Below are 13,399 nucleotides of genomic sequence, written 5' to 3' on the forward strand. Positions count from 1 at the left end.
CACCCAGGCTTCCCAGCAGCTAAATTGGTGGGAAGTGCTGAGTCTCAAAATTTGGGACCTTCATGCCTAAAATGTCTGTAAAATACTCAGATGTGTCTCGTGAAGGTTGTTATCACTGATCCACCTGGAGATGAAATTTTCCCTTTGTTTTTTTTTTTGCAATCCCAAGCTTGTCCAGAGCACACTGTGCTCTCCTGACTTCCAAAATCCCTGTGGGATAAAAAGCCACAAGCTTCCCACTCTCCCTGTCTCGCTCTGCCAACGTGGTGCTTCTCTAAATGAGAGTCCACAGGGTTTAAAAACACATCCATTAGTTTGTTAAATTATTAACAAGGCTTTTAGTACTTCTATAAGGTGGAGACAGATGGAGCTTAGGAGAGTGTCCCTCATGGCCCCTCTGTAGTGGGTTTGCAGTGTGCACACTTTATCCCACTGAAAGTAATTTATCCCTCACTTTTATTCTGTTCTGAGCCTCTGTTGAGCCCAAGTTGGCAACTGTGCAAGTTCTTTTTGCTGCTGGCTTGACTTGGTGGATTCCAGAGCCAGTGCATTTTATGACTAAAATATTTGACACAGAATGAACATGAAAAATTACCCTAAACCTGGTGCATGTTTCTATGTAGTACCCCAGAAACTTATAGGGAAGGTAATGAATCACTCTCTTCTCCCCCAGAAAACCCAACACAAACTTATCCTTCCTAGTTTAGAGTTCAGCTCCTCAAAACAAGTGCTTCCTGCAAACTAAGTGATGAAAACACTTGTAGGAAATGTTAATGGGGGATATAATCCTGTCTCTGAAGTGGTTTTTGATGAGTGCTCACAGGTCTGCCAATGACATTTAATATTATTTGCAGCAAATGAAGTTCTGCAAGTAAATCTGTGTGCTCCTCGTGCTTTGTTTACCCTTGAAAATGGAGGAGACTTTCTTTCAATGTTAATACCTATTTCCTACAAGTACCTTTATTTCAGGAATATCATTGGGCTGCAAACCCATTTAAAAGATCCAATTGATCGGTTTTGATGGAGTCAAAAGATCTTGGACCTCTCTCCTGGCTTCTTTTGCTCCGTTGATCTTTTTTGAAGTGAGAAACCCCCAGATCTGATGCATTATTCATGAGATAAAAACAGGGCTAATTCTTTGTTATCTACCTCCAAATCACTTGAGACAAAGGAGGGGGGGTTTTACTGTTCCTGTTTACAGCATGGATGGGCACTAAAGTCTGCTTCCATGCACATGCATCAATCCATGGAAAATGCAGTGGGCTGGGGCTGGGGCTGGGGAATTACATGGATCTGAATGGAGACCTGTGGCCCTCAGACCATGGAAATTCGGATTTTTACTGCTGGAATGAGCTTTTCCCTCCTGTTTTCTGCTGCCTGCTCTGTACTAACGTTTCAGAGGTGCCCTCAGTGGTCTGCAGTAGCTGTACTCTCAAGAAAGAGGTGAGAGGAGAACAGAGGTCCTAAATTTCTGAGAGCACCTGTGAAGTTAATGTGCCATTCTGGCTGCTAAATCATATTATTTCCACTAGGCTGGGTGGGTAGAGGGAAAGAAAGGTATTTTACACAGCCTTCACTTGACAGACCCCAACAGAAACCACATTCTGCCTTGGGCTGTTTACCAGCTCCTCTGCTCCTAAACCATAATATTTGGTGAGTGACTGATTGACAAACCTGAACTGGTCACACCTATGACATGAGATTAATTTACAAGCAATGGCAGCACCACCACACCATTTCACTCTCTGGTTCCTGTTTCCAGGGCTCTTTAAAATCAGTTCTATCCAGAAATTATGCATCTATAGTGTATTCTGAACCTGTAATTTTTGCATATGCGTGCTTGTCTTATATATAAAATGAAATGTAGATTGGGTAGCAGAGAAAAACAAAGGGCTTGTTTCGAAATTATTGGACTATAAACCAATATTGGAGTGCCCTGAAACTGCCTTCTGTGCTCACACTTGATGCACAGCTATTAATGCAGAGTGTAGAGGTTTGTTTCCTCCTGTAATTGCCAAACTTAGTATAGTCTTGGCAAGAAGCACGTAGTTTTGGACAAAGATTATCCACCTGCCTCTGGAGGGCACTAGGATGTTAGTCTACTTTGAGACTGGAAAACATGCTTGGTTTTTTCGGGAGGTTCACCCTGGAGAACTGCCAGCTGCTGTAGGTCCTGGAGTGTGGACAGAGCTTTAAAGAGGAGTTTGTGAGAAGTGTTTAACTCAGTGGGGTTTTCAAACTGACCCACCCCTGTTAGTGCTCCAGCTTCCAGCTGAAATGACACCCAGTCTCAAGGATGGCAATCCCACATGGGGAATAAAACATTGGATGATTTCTTGATGTCGATGCTTGAAACTCTTCTTATCTGTCAATTAAGCACTTGCCATGGAGAAGTCAACAACAAAACTTATGTGTAAATGTGCTCCACCTCATTCTCTCAGCCATTCCAGAATTAAATAGGATCAGTGTCCCCTTTTAGGTCCTTTCCTCCTGCTCATCATTTGGCCCCGACCCATTGCTGGACAGCCCATGATCCAGAGATAGGGCCCATGTGGGAATCCTGCTCCTCTAAGAGGAACTTGTTGCTCACTGTCTTTAAGAACATTTTCCCTTGCTTTTGCACCTCTTCAGTAAGATTTGCAAGGGAGGGAGGGATTAATGCATGCCAAACAAACCAGGGGTACAGCTCAGCCTCGGGCATGACAGAGACATGCTGGGAAACCCATGGGAGTGCATTTCCTGCTCAGCTCCTCTCCCGCCTGCATATTTCCCAGAAAAATGAAGTTTGCTGTTCCACCTTTTCCTGTCGCGCTCAGAAAATGCCGCCTGGCTGCTCCAAGAGTGAACTCTCCTGATGGGATCTTGCTGCTGTCCGTCGGGATGCGCGGTGGGATGTCACAGCTGAGGGATGCCCGACTGCCAGGTGTTCCCTTGCTAACCCGGGGCAGCTCCGTGCCAGGCTGGCCGTGCCTCCTTCCCTTTGGAGCGTTCCATCCATCTCCCAGCCCGAGCAGCCTCCCGTTGTGGGTCACAGACTTTGGACCTCGTGAGCCAGAGCCCCGTTCCCGGGGATGAATCCCGGGGATGAATCCCGGGACGCTCGGGTCCTTAACGCGGCTCTTGGTGCGGCAGCGCCCGGAGGCACCGGGGAAGGGAGGGTTTTGTGTTGACAAAGCACTAATTTGAATAATGACAAATCGTGTCTCTGGAATTCGGCGCTATTCATATTCATGACCCTTCTGCCGCTGAGGCGAAATCATTTATACGCCTGAAAATCACCGCCTGGATTGGTTTTTTTAACTTTTACTCTATTTCCTCTCTACACATCTTTTTCTATTTGAACCTTCTCGACAGGATAATCAAATATTTTCCAAACATGATATCTCTAAAGAAAGCAACAAAGGCAGTGCCTGGAAAGAAACATTTTTTGCCTTTGATTGAAGGGGAGACAAAAAGCGGCTGAATGATGTTTTATTTCCCGTGCCCATATTCATGACTGGGGCTGTTTTCCAGCCCAAGTGTTCCCAGGGATGGGAGGGGAAGCTGCTGTCCATCAGTGGTGGGACGTGGCCTTGGGACAGCTGTACAAAAGAGCATCTATGTTGTTTTAAAATTCCCTATTCAAAGAGCAAAATTGTTTCTCATTTACCCGGGAACGCTTTCTACTTTTCCATTATTTAGTTGCTGCGCTTTAAATGAATTCTTTATTATTGACAGAAAAATGCTGTGCGTTGTTCCCTTCCCTGTGAGAATAAAGCTGCTAGGTTTGCTTTTTTTATTTTTATTTTCTAATATTTATCCAAGTTCTGCTTCTGAAATAAAGGCCAAGTCATGATCATATTCCAACACAGCAGCTGTTTCCCAGGTTATACACATTTTTGACACCATGGATGTGCAGGGTCCAAGATGAAGGAAACTTGTTAGGAAGTTCCAATCCATCAGTTCCATCTATTAGTTATATATTTATTTTTTTTAAAAAAGTCTACAATTAAATAAAATGGCTTTTTTTACTATGAGGGCATGTGAAATTCATGATATAGGCATTTGTTTTCTTGCCATCTATGTTTTCTCATTGAAAAGACTTCCTTAGACTATAAACTCCCTCAGAAAAAAATAAATCTATTCAGTTCAGGCTGAAGAATAAACCCAAGTTCAAATTAAAGAAGTAGGGCAGATTAAACTGGTTTTGGGTACAATTGGCTTAAATCACAGTCAACATGAAGCAGGGCTATAGAGGCCAAAAAGAAAAAAAGGTCAAAATGATTTTTAGTTTGGATAAGACATTTCTCTTTAATGTGGTTAAACAAGGCCTGGCTCTACCTGTGCTTGGGATGATGGGATGGATTGTGCCTGTTATCCTTGACATGGCCCTTCATAGTCTACAGGCAGAGGAAGGAAAAGTCTCTTCTTATAAACTCTAAGGAGGAGTTTGCACCGGGATATTTGCTTTAGAACTGCAAGGAAATGCCAGGCAGGTTGATATAGATTGGAGATGCAGGAAATTTATCACTTTGTTTTTATAACTCTTCTCCTGTCATGTTGCTATTCCAGCAGTTTTCTGAAGAGCTGACGGCTCTGCGTTATGGAGTGTTCATAAATGATGATTAATTAATCCATTTTGGTGGCCTACCCTGAGCAAACAAGCCTCAGAGTTAATTTAATTCTCCACTCTTGGTTTCAGAGGAAAAAAAAAACCAACCAAAAACCCAGCATTTTCAGCTCACTAGAGGATATAATATTCTCCAATCAGCCACTTCCCAATTAATTTTGACTGAGGAGATTTTGCTCTTGTCCATTTGCTTCTATTAAGGATTCATTTTCAATAATCAGGGAATTCTGAGTCAGCTGGTTTTTTACCTTAAAGGCTTGCTCCTGACACTTTAATAAATTCCTGGGTGGTGTGGGCTCCAAGGTGACAGATTCCCTCCCTCTCTCTTTGCCCAGTAACCCCCTTGCTGGAAGCAGTTGTTTGTTGCTATTTCTGCCATCCCCCAACTTGCTGGGGAGTAATTCTGCTAAAATAAGTGTGGTGTGGAGCATCAGCCTGCACAAAGCAGGGAAATGTCAGGAAAGAAGGAAAGAGGGGATGTGTTATCCTTCAGATATTTTCTTCATGCTCCGAGTTTCGAGCTAATTAGTTTCTAAATCTGCTCCTGGAGGCTCGAGTTTCCACGGGATAATATGTTTCCTATGCCAGCTCTGTGCAGCTGGGGTAGCCATGTGGGATGAGGGGGGAAAATAAGGATTTACAAAGAGCAGAAAAGAAGAGTCAAAAGCCTGAGGAAGGTTGGAGCTGGTTCGGTGCGTTTGTGACCACTGAGATAAATTCTGATGAACTCGCTAACAAAACTCCCTTTTAATTTGGTAGATTGAACATATCCCTCTTGTCAGGTTGGAGAGGGACACATCTGTCCCTGTAGGCAATACCTTGCTAATTGCAGCTCAAGAAATATTGACTTTTTTTTAGTGGGGAGGTTGCTTCCTTTTTTTTTTTTCCCTGTCTCCAAATTATGCTGAGATGCTCAATTCACAGGGCCCTTAGTAGAGCTGCATTATGAATTACTTTTGGATTGCAGCACATTTCCTCCAATGCCCAAGGTTATTTTTTATTCTTTCTGCAGCTCTGCTCAGAGAAACAAAGCAAATAAGAAGAAAAATATTATTAACACTCAAGATGTTTCATAATAACACTCCCAAATCTCTTGTGGAAGGTATAAATTAACCCCTCCCTGCGTTTACTTTTAATATGCTGAAGCAATAACGTGTGATTCTCATCTGTTTCTGTGATGAGGGAGAGGAGGAAACAAGAAGAAAATCTTCCAAGTATGGCCCACGTGGGACATGGAGAACCCAGCTCTAGCGGGCTGGGAACGAGCAATAACCCTTTAGTTACGGTGAGAGTTTAAAAATGTAAATGCATTTAAGTGGCCTTCGAAATTAAAAGCATCCCATGCCACTTCCAGGGGAGTTGGAATAATAATGAACATTATTATTCTGGGCTGCCTGTAGCTTCTGCTGAGTGGAGTTCAAAGTTACCTTTCAATCACCAGCCTGGTTTCGCTCTCGCCAGCCAAATTCCAGCGAAAGGAGCTAATCTTCCTGAAACTCATCTGCCACACTTCACCTCCAGCTAAAGCTTCTTAGGGATGTTTGATTGAAGGGGGAAGAGGAGTCTGAAGAAGTGTTTAACTTTTCCCTCTTTCTGCTGCTTTTCTGGTTTTATGAACTTTAGAAGTGGGCTGAGCTCTCGGGGTTGTGTTTTGTGTGCCTGACTCTAGATCCTCTGTGGTGAGGCAGGTGTAGATCTAGAGGAGAGAGATTTATATATATATATATAAATAAAATGCAATAATGGCCTGTGCATATTGTCATGGTGGAACTATGGAAAGGAGTTAGAGGGAGATGGAATAAAAACAGCCCGTGTTTGACAGAGGTGCCTTTCGTGCTGTCACTTGCTGGCTTAATAAAAAGCTCTCTGGATTAAAGAGGTGGGTTTTTTTAGGAGAAATGACTCTCTGGCTGTTGTTTGCAGGGGCAATAATATTTAAGGCTGTATTTATTAGCTTATCTTGGCTGTTAAATGTTTATGGCTGTTGTTTATGGCCCGTGGAGCAGGGGAGTAAAGGAGAGGAGCCAGCAGACAGATAGTGGGAGACCCTGTGGCTGCTGGAGAGGTGATAAATGGAACAATTTGTAAAAGCACCCTTTAAATATGTCAGGGCTTTCCCCAGGAGGCTGAATGAAGGGCAACAGTCAGGGAACATGGGCTGAACCCACTTAGTTTTGAGCCTGACATGTAGAGGTGGAAAATCCCCCTTAAAACTTCGACTCCTGTGGAGATTTTTTTGCTTTTTGCAGCTGGAAGTATTTCAGTTTGGAAATTGTATGTTACCAGAGGGGTTGATTTTAGTGCTGCTTAACTTGTCTTTCTCTGTGGAGTGTGTCAAAATCAGAAGTGCATGGAAAGTTGATGGGAATGTGTTTAAACAGAAAGGGGAGGCCGAGAAAAGGAACGTGGCACAGAACTGCTGAAGTGAGCAGAGAGGAAGGGGGCTTTGGATATGTTCTGTGAGAAGAAAAAGTCATTCTAAAGGACAATTAAGCTAAGTAAATAATGAGAAGTAGAATAAAAAAAAAAAAGCTGAAAATGAATGTAATGCCATAAAAAAATTAATTTTAATTATAATTAGATTAGGCACAAACCCAGTTTTTTCAGCTTTGACTGACTGAAGTTTTAGATGTCATATTTTCCCTTCCCTTCTTTCCACTGACTGTGGTGGTTTTGCTGCTCTGCTGTCACTGCTGATGTGGAAGTGCTGATGCTACGACTTTTGGGAGGTCTGTCCTAATTAAGCTGTAGTGAATAACTGGGGTTTGATGTTTGTCAGACCACACAGTAAATAACATCAGAGATGATAAAACTTATCACTGATTAAACATCCGGCTTTTGCCTGGCAAGGGAGAGAGAGAAAAACATTTCAGCTGGACGTTTCATTGCTTGTGAAGGAAAACCCCAAGAAGGCAATAATATCTCATTTTCTCCCCCAAAGTGTACCTGTATTTCTTATTTGTGCATCCAACTGAAGCTCCTTGTTATTGTTCTGAGCCTCCAAATGAAGGAGACCCTTGGGAGGGGATTGATACCTTGTGGAAGAGTTTTGCTGTTTGGGTTTGTTTCAAGCCCAGTCTGTTCTCTGAGACTTTCCCACTACCTTTAATGAGCTTTGCTTTGAAGTGTTTATGCAAAGAATAAGTCCCCCCCAAACTGCAGACTCCCTGCATTAGCTGGAGCCTGGAAAGATCTGGCTGGGATTCCTGTCACCCTCATTAAAACTAAAAGGGAAGTTGGTTTGATTTCTGTCGGTCTTGGTGGAATTTATCCCTCCTCTGCCTGCTACTAAATCATCTCTGCCAGACATGAGTCATCTTCAGGATTCATAAATTAGAAAGTGAAAATATCTCTCTGAGCCACGGAGTGCTCAGTAGCAGCCATTTAAAAAAAAAATCCCTTTGGAAGATCCCCTTGATAGTCTCTGCAAAGTCTTTGTTCCAATGCAGTGTCACTTGGGCACTTCCTAATTTAACCAACTGTATGGGAGTGCAAACATTTTTGGTATTTGAGCTTAATATTTGTTTGTGATGTATTTGCTGGATTTGCTAATGATGACCCAAGTAAGGGACAAGATTCCTGTAAACCCCTCTTGGAAAAAAATCTTTCCTCTCAAACTGTAATCCACAGCCAAAGGAGGTGGTGGGCTGATTTTAGTCAAGGCACTGGGATTATTCCTAAAGTTTGAAACAGTCTGAGAAAGTCTGTCTTGAACTGTGTGTGTGGGAGATACATGTAATAATTCTGTTTACTGGAGTGTAAATTGTGGCTTTTCACTCCTGGAAGCCTAGTCTGTAAATAATGTGGAGCTGAACTGAACCACAATCAGGTGTACTCTTATTCTCCCTGACCAGTGAATATATTTGGTCCTGGTTATCCAAGCTGGTATCCAAACACTAAGGAAGCTTATTAATGAGGGGAGGGGTGTGAAAAGCTTCCAGGGTATAAGATGGGAAGTGTCCTGCTGCTATTGCCAGTTTGGAGAACACATCCCATTCAAAGTACACCTTTTTAATCCAGCTGAATTGGCACCTGGCCAGTGGAATAGGCACTGTATTGATTCTTTTCAGACCCTGCATTTTGGGTACTAACTTGTGAGCTTTTGCAAGCTAACCACTGAAACACTACACTTTTGCACTGAATAAAAGAAAAGTCTTCCCTTCCATAAAAGTGGGAGAGGGGATTTAAACATTAAGAGTAAAGAGAAGCTGTTCTTTTCAAATGGCACACGACAATATATATTGCACTCCCAAGTTATTGGGACACAGATTGGCTGAGGAATTTGGGCTGTTGTAAGGAGCACTCATGGAGTGAAAACATGCTTTATGGGGAGAAAAGTCATCCTGAGAGAACTGCAAGAGATAGGATAAAGAACAGGGATGTATTTTATTCTCAAATTAGGTGTCACGTGGGTGGTGCAGACAAATTCCTGATAGAAATGTCCCATTTCTTTAAGCCCACTGAATCTGGCTCGGATGCCAGCTTAGCTCCCCAGCCAAAATTTTCACCCCCAAGCATCTAATTATATAATACCAAAAAAAAAAAAAAATAAATCTATATTTAGGTGTCTAAATAAAGGTGACCTGGATTTGAGAGTCAGCTCCACCTGAAGTTTCTTTAGCTCTGCAGAGGAGTCAATGAGTGCTGCAATTTAAACCCACTGAAAATGAGGCCACCTGGCAAGACAAGGGACATTTATCTTGTGACTAGCGCAGCTTCTTTGGGTGGAGCAGGGCCAAGGGAGGACAAAATAACTGATATGTGGCTTTTTTGTTTTGCTGTCCTTGCTCCTTGCACCTTTAGGCTGCTGTCTTAAATGGCATCAGACTTTTTAGCTGCTCAAAAGCTGTTTTTAAGAGCCAGTGGTGGAGGAATGATATGAGGCCTGAGCCCTGAGGTTTCCACCGAGCTGTATCAGGAGTGCCTGAGGAGCCAAGCTTGTGGAAGAAAGGAAAAGAGGAATAAGATCACAGGTTTTTCTACCCTTGCTGTCTCAAACAAGTTTCTTCCCAGTTTCACTATGAGGATGAAATTCATGCATTTTCCAGGAACTTGTTGCATACAGCTGTGGTTCAAAATAGGCAGAAGACTGTTCTCCTTTCTTCTCAAACTGCTTGTTACCCCTGAGCAAGTGGTCCTGCTTTTTATTTCCCAAACAAGGTCCAGGAAAACTGATCTCCCTCCCTCCCTCTTCCCTGTTAGTCCAAAAAAAAAATAGCAAAAGAAGGTACCTACGGGATTCAGGAGAATGGTGAGGAACAGTTCACCTCCTCGGATACTTTTGTCCAGCTCCTGAGGACCCCCAGGATATTCCTTGTAAAAAATGGTGTGAGTGAAAAGGCCACAGGTCTGTCGAGGGAGCACCTGAGGACAAAAGAACAGCACCTTACTGGGATTGCCTAATCCATGCAGAGACGTAACTGACCTGGGAAAGGACTTTTGTTTCCCTTAATTCAATATTTTGATGTTTTTACTCGGTGAAAACAACAAACTAAACCCACATTCAGCAGAGCATTTGGATACGTGTGTAAACACACTGCTGATTTTGAGTCTATTCCAGTAGGAACTGGACTCTGTGCAGGAACTTGGGGTTAGGACATTCCTTCTGCCTTGTTTAGGGGATCACAGTTTTGGATTGATGTGCACGGGGAATATTCAGGTCAGCTGGGACTTGAAACCATCCCGGGACCTGCCCTTGAAATGTGGGACAGGCCAAATAATTTTCTACATTTTCCTGCCCTCTGTGCACTTTGAAGTGTGTGTGAGGAGCCTTCTCTCTCCTCACACCCATGCAGGGCCTGGAGCAGTCAGGCAGGTGTCCCAATCCCTGGCTCTGGGAATTTCCAAAGCCAAGCCCACACCGGGGCCTTGGAGAAGTGTCCTCCTCGCAGGAGGAGATTACTTACACCTGCTCACCTTCCCAGGTGATGGATTTCTAATCCTTTCATGCATAAAGATGAAGCAGAGCTGGAAACACAGGTCTTAGGCAGTTTAATGACTTTCCCAGAGCTGATAGCTGATGGCACCACAGGCACGTTTGCAGTTGCCTGAGTTCGTACGACTATTTTTTTTTCCCCTCTGCTAAACTGGCAGCGTAACAAACACACTGTTTTGGCTTCCTTACAAATCCTGGATCACTGGGAATTTTAGTGGTTGCTGGGAAAGCCGAAGCCCAGCCAGCCCAGCCCCGTTGGGAGGCCCCGCAGTACAAGTGTCTGAACATGGAAATGCAGTGTACCATGATGCCACTGTGGATGAAGCCCCGTCTGTACCGTGCAGGCTTCAGGTGTGGATACTCTTCCGTGCTGGTCACTCGGATGTGCCAGACCTTCTTCCAGGCCTCGTACAGCTGGATGTGCACGGGATAGACCCCGGAGTGGTGCGGAGCCACCGCGTAGCCCATGCCCGTTGGGATGCCGTGCTCCTGCAAGGAAGAACGTGGTTTAGGGATGAAAAAAACCCCAGGGAATTAGTCAAAGCTTTGTTTTGCCTGCCCACGGTGCCACTGGAGTGTCCTTAGACTGACTTGTGCCTGAAAATGGAGGGAACTGGAACTACAGGTTGGTAACTCCAGAGGAATAAATCATCCTCCTGGATTATGTTACGTCACTGTTGCACAGAATAGATTTGCCATGTATTTGAATACCCATCCTGCCTGTTTGGCCCTGTTTAAAGGTTATCCAGTAAACCAGTGCTAAGCCATCAAACAGCATTAGAGCAGTAAACAGATGGAAAAAAAATTGTTGCAGTGACATACGTGGGATTTCGTTTCCTATTTCTGGAATAAGAGCAAGATTCCTTCCCTGTTTAATAAGTAAATAAATATTCCTCGTAGCTTCTGAACTGCTTATTTTTTAACATGGTATTAAGGTAGAAGCAAAAAAAAAAAAAAAAGCCAGACTCCTTTTTCATTTCATAAATATTTATATTTGGCTCAATTTCTATGTGGAAATATGTGCACTTTCATGAATATAATCTATAGGTTATCTTGGAAATATCTTCTGAAGGCACAAATTCATTTTACTCCCAGTACTGCAGGATACATCAGCTCTTTTCCGTTCCTATAAAATTGATGTGCAGAGGGAAATGGCCAAAATATGAGAAGATTATATGAGGTTTTGTGTCCTTCCTCTTGCCCACATTATCCATTGATTACTTTAATTCCAGGAACAGCAGGTTCTGCTGGGCATCTCCAAGTACTTAACAAAGAAAGGGTTTTGATTCACTGACAAAAATTAAGTTAAATCTGTAGGGAACACTTGTTCCAACATCACATAATGCAACCACTTAAAATTATCCATTCCTTACTAGTAAAGGTCTTGAGTTACTGGCTGATCTTGTAAAAGAGAAACCCAAACTCTCCCTTTCACAATTTGCTGAGAACAAAATGTAATTTCAGCCTATTAATGCTATTACCTACTGGAGAGGCATGAGTCAGTTTAGGGGGGAAATGAGGGATAACTCTACAATGAGAAATGTTAAATCACCCTGTTCCCTATTTTTTTTTTTTGGCCACGAATGCCTATAAAGGAAAAAAAAATCTGTACCTAAAGGTTTCATAAAGTCTGGCCATTTATTACCCTGCCTGAGTGATCTGTGACGCTCACGCTGTTAAACTGGTAACTTAAATATCCTGGGTCAGCTTCAATCTGCAAACCTGCACCAGGCCTGTGCTGGGGGGAGCACAGAACCAGAAATGGGAGGCAAACGTGTCCCGAGGCAGATAATGAACACCCTGCCCTGAAGGGCAGATCCAAAGGGAGGGATCTGGCTGGATCTGCGTAAGATCCTGTTTATCTGCTTACTGCTTGATGCTGGTGTTGCCATGGCAACGGGATGGTGACATGGTAATCTGCCATTCACAAACAAAATGAGGCAGCTTTTCGTGAGTTCTCGACATGAAAAGGAAATGAGCCCCTGAATGCAAACCTGCTCGCTCCATAGCTCATCCCACAAATACATGGCAGGCACTCGGATACCCGGCGTGGCTTTAAGGAGAAACAACTAACAGATAATCACATTTCCTTTCCTCAGTTCTGTTTTCAGTTTGCTCGGGGAGAATTAAATGCTGTGTGTCCTGACTGCCCAGGACGGTGTTATCCTAGATATGCAGACCATTTACAGGCCATTTTTAGAGGCAGTCTCTTGTGGGCATCTCTCCCTCCCAACACTGAGTACAGATATTAATAGTGAGACAAATTAGACACTTTTCATCACGTGTAGATACTTTGGTGTGTGGTCACTGGGCTTCACGTTCTTGGTATTTAATTGGTGTATTAAAAGCCCATGGTTTCCCTGTGGTTTGAGCAGCTCCGAAGTTTCAGGCCAAGGAAGCGCTAATGTGCATCTGTAGTTGGTTTATAAGAGGAGATGGAAGCCAAGGAGTGTTTCTGCAAAGGTTCTGAATTGATTTGTTTTGTATCTGTTTCTTTCTCCATATCAGATCACGGCTCCCTTGACAGCCAGTGAGAGTTTTTTTGCCCGGTCTCTCCTGTGCTTTGGGCACGTGCACTCACAAACGAGCCCAGAAGATAATCACTGGGCAAACAAATCAAGGGATGAAATAAAGAGCTACAGGCTTTGGATTAAATATATTCTACTTGGTTTTGTCAGATAGGGATGTACGAAAAGGAGGAGGAAGAATATCTTGTTATTGATGGCCGTGCAAACTCGGTTTGGTTTTTTTTTGGAATATGTACTATCAGAGACAGGAATTTGTTTACCTATTTGTGTATCCATTGCATTGCCTACAAACAAAGACAATAATACCTGAGGTATTATCAGTCTGCA

General features: G+C 43.2%; 1 protein-coding gene across 7 annotated transcripts in view; it reads right to left on the reverse strand.

Moving 5' to 3' along the window:
- LOC135412645 (bifunctional heparan sulfate N-deacetylase/N-sulfotransferase 4) overlaps positions 1–13,399 on the reverse strand; it is a 100,674-nt gene that overhangs the window by 12,646 nt on the left and 74,629 nt on the right. For all 7 annotated transcript variants that reach the window (XM_064651402.1, XM_064651405.1, XM_064651404.1 and 4 more), the window contains 2 exons: positions 10,848–11,033; positions 9,845–9,973 (listed from right to left, as the gene is read on the reverse strand). In XM_064651402.1, coding sequence (XP_064507472.1) covers positions 9,845–9,973; positions 10,848–11,033 — 315 coding nt within the window. The remainder of the gene's footprint in view (positions 1–9,844; positions 9,974–10,847; positions 11,034–13,399) is intronic.

The sequence above is a fragment of the Pseudopipra pipra genome, chromosome 4, assembly GCF_036250125.1.
Source record: "Pseudopipra pipra isolate bDixPip1 chromosome 4, bDixPip1.hap1, whole genome shotgun sequence".
Lineage (NCBI taxonomy): Eukaryota > Metazoa > Chordata > Aves > Passeriformes > Pipridae > Pseudopipra > Pseudopipra pipra.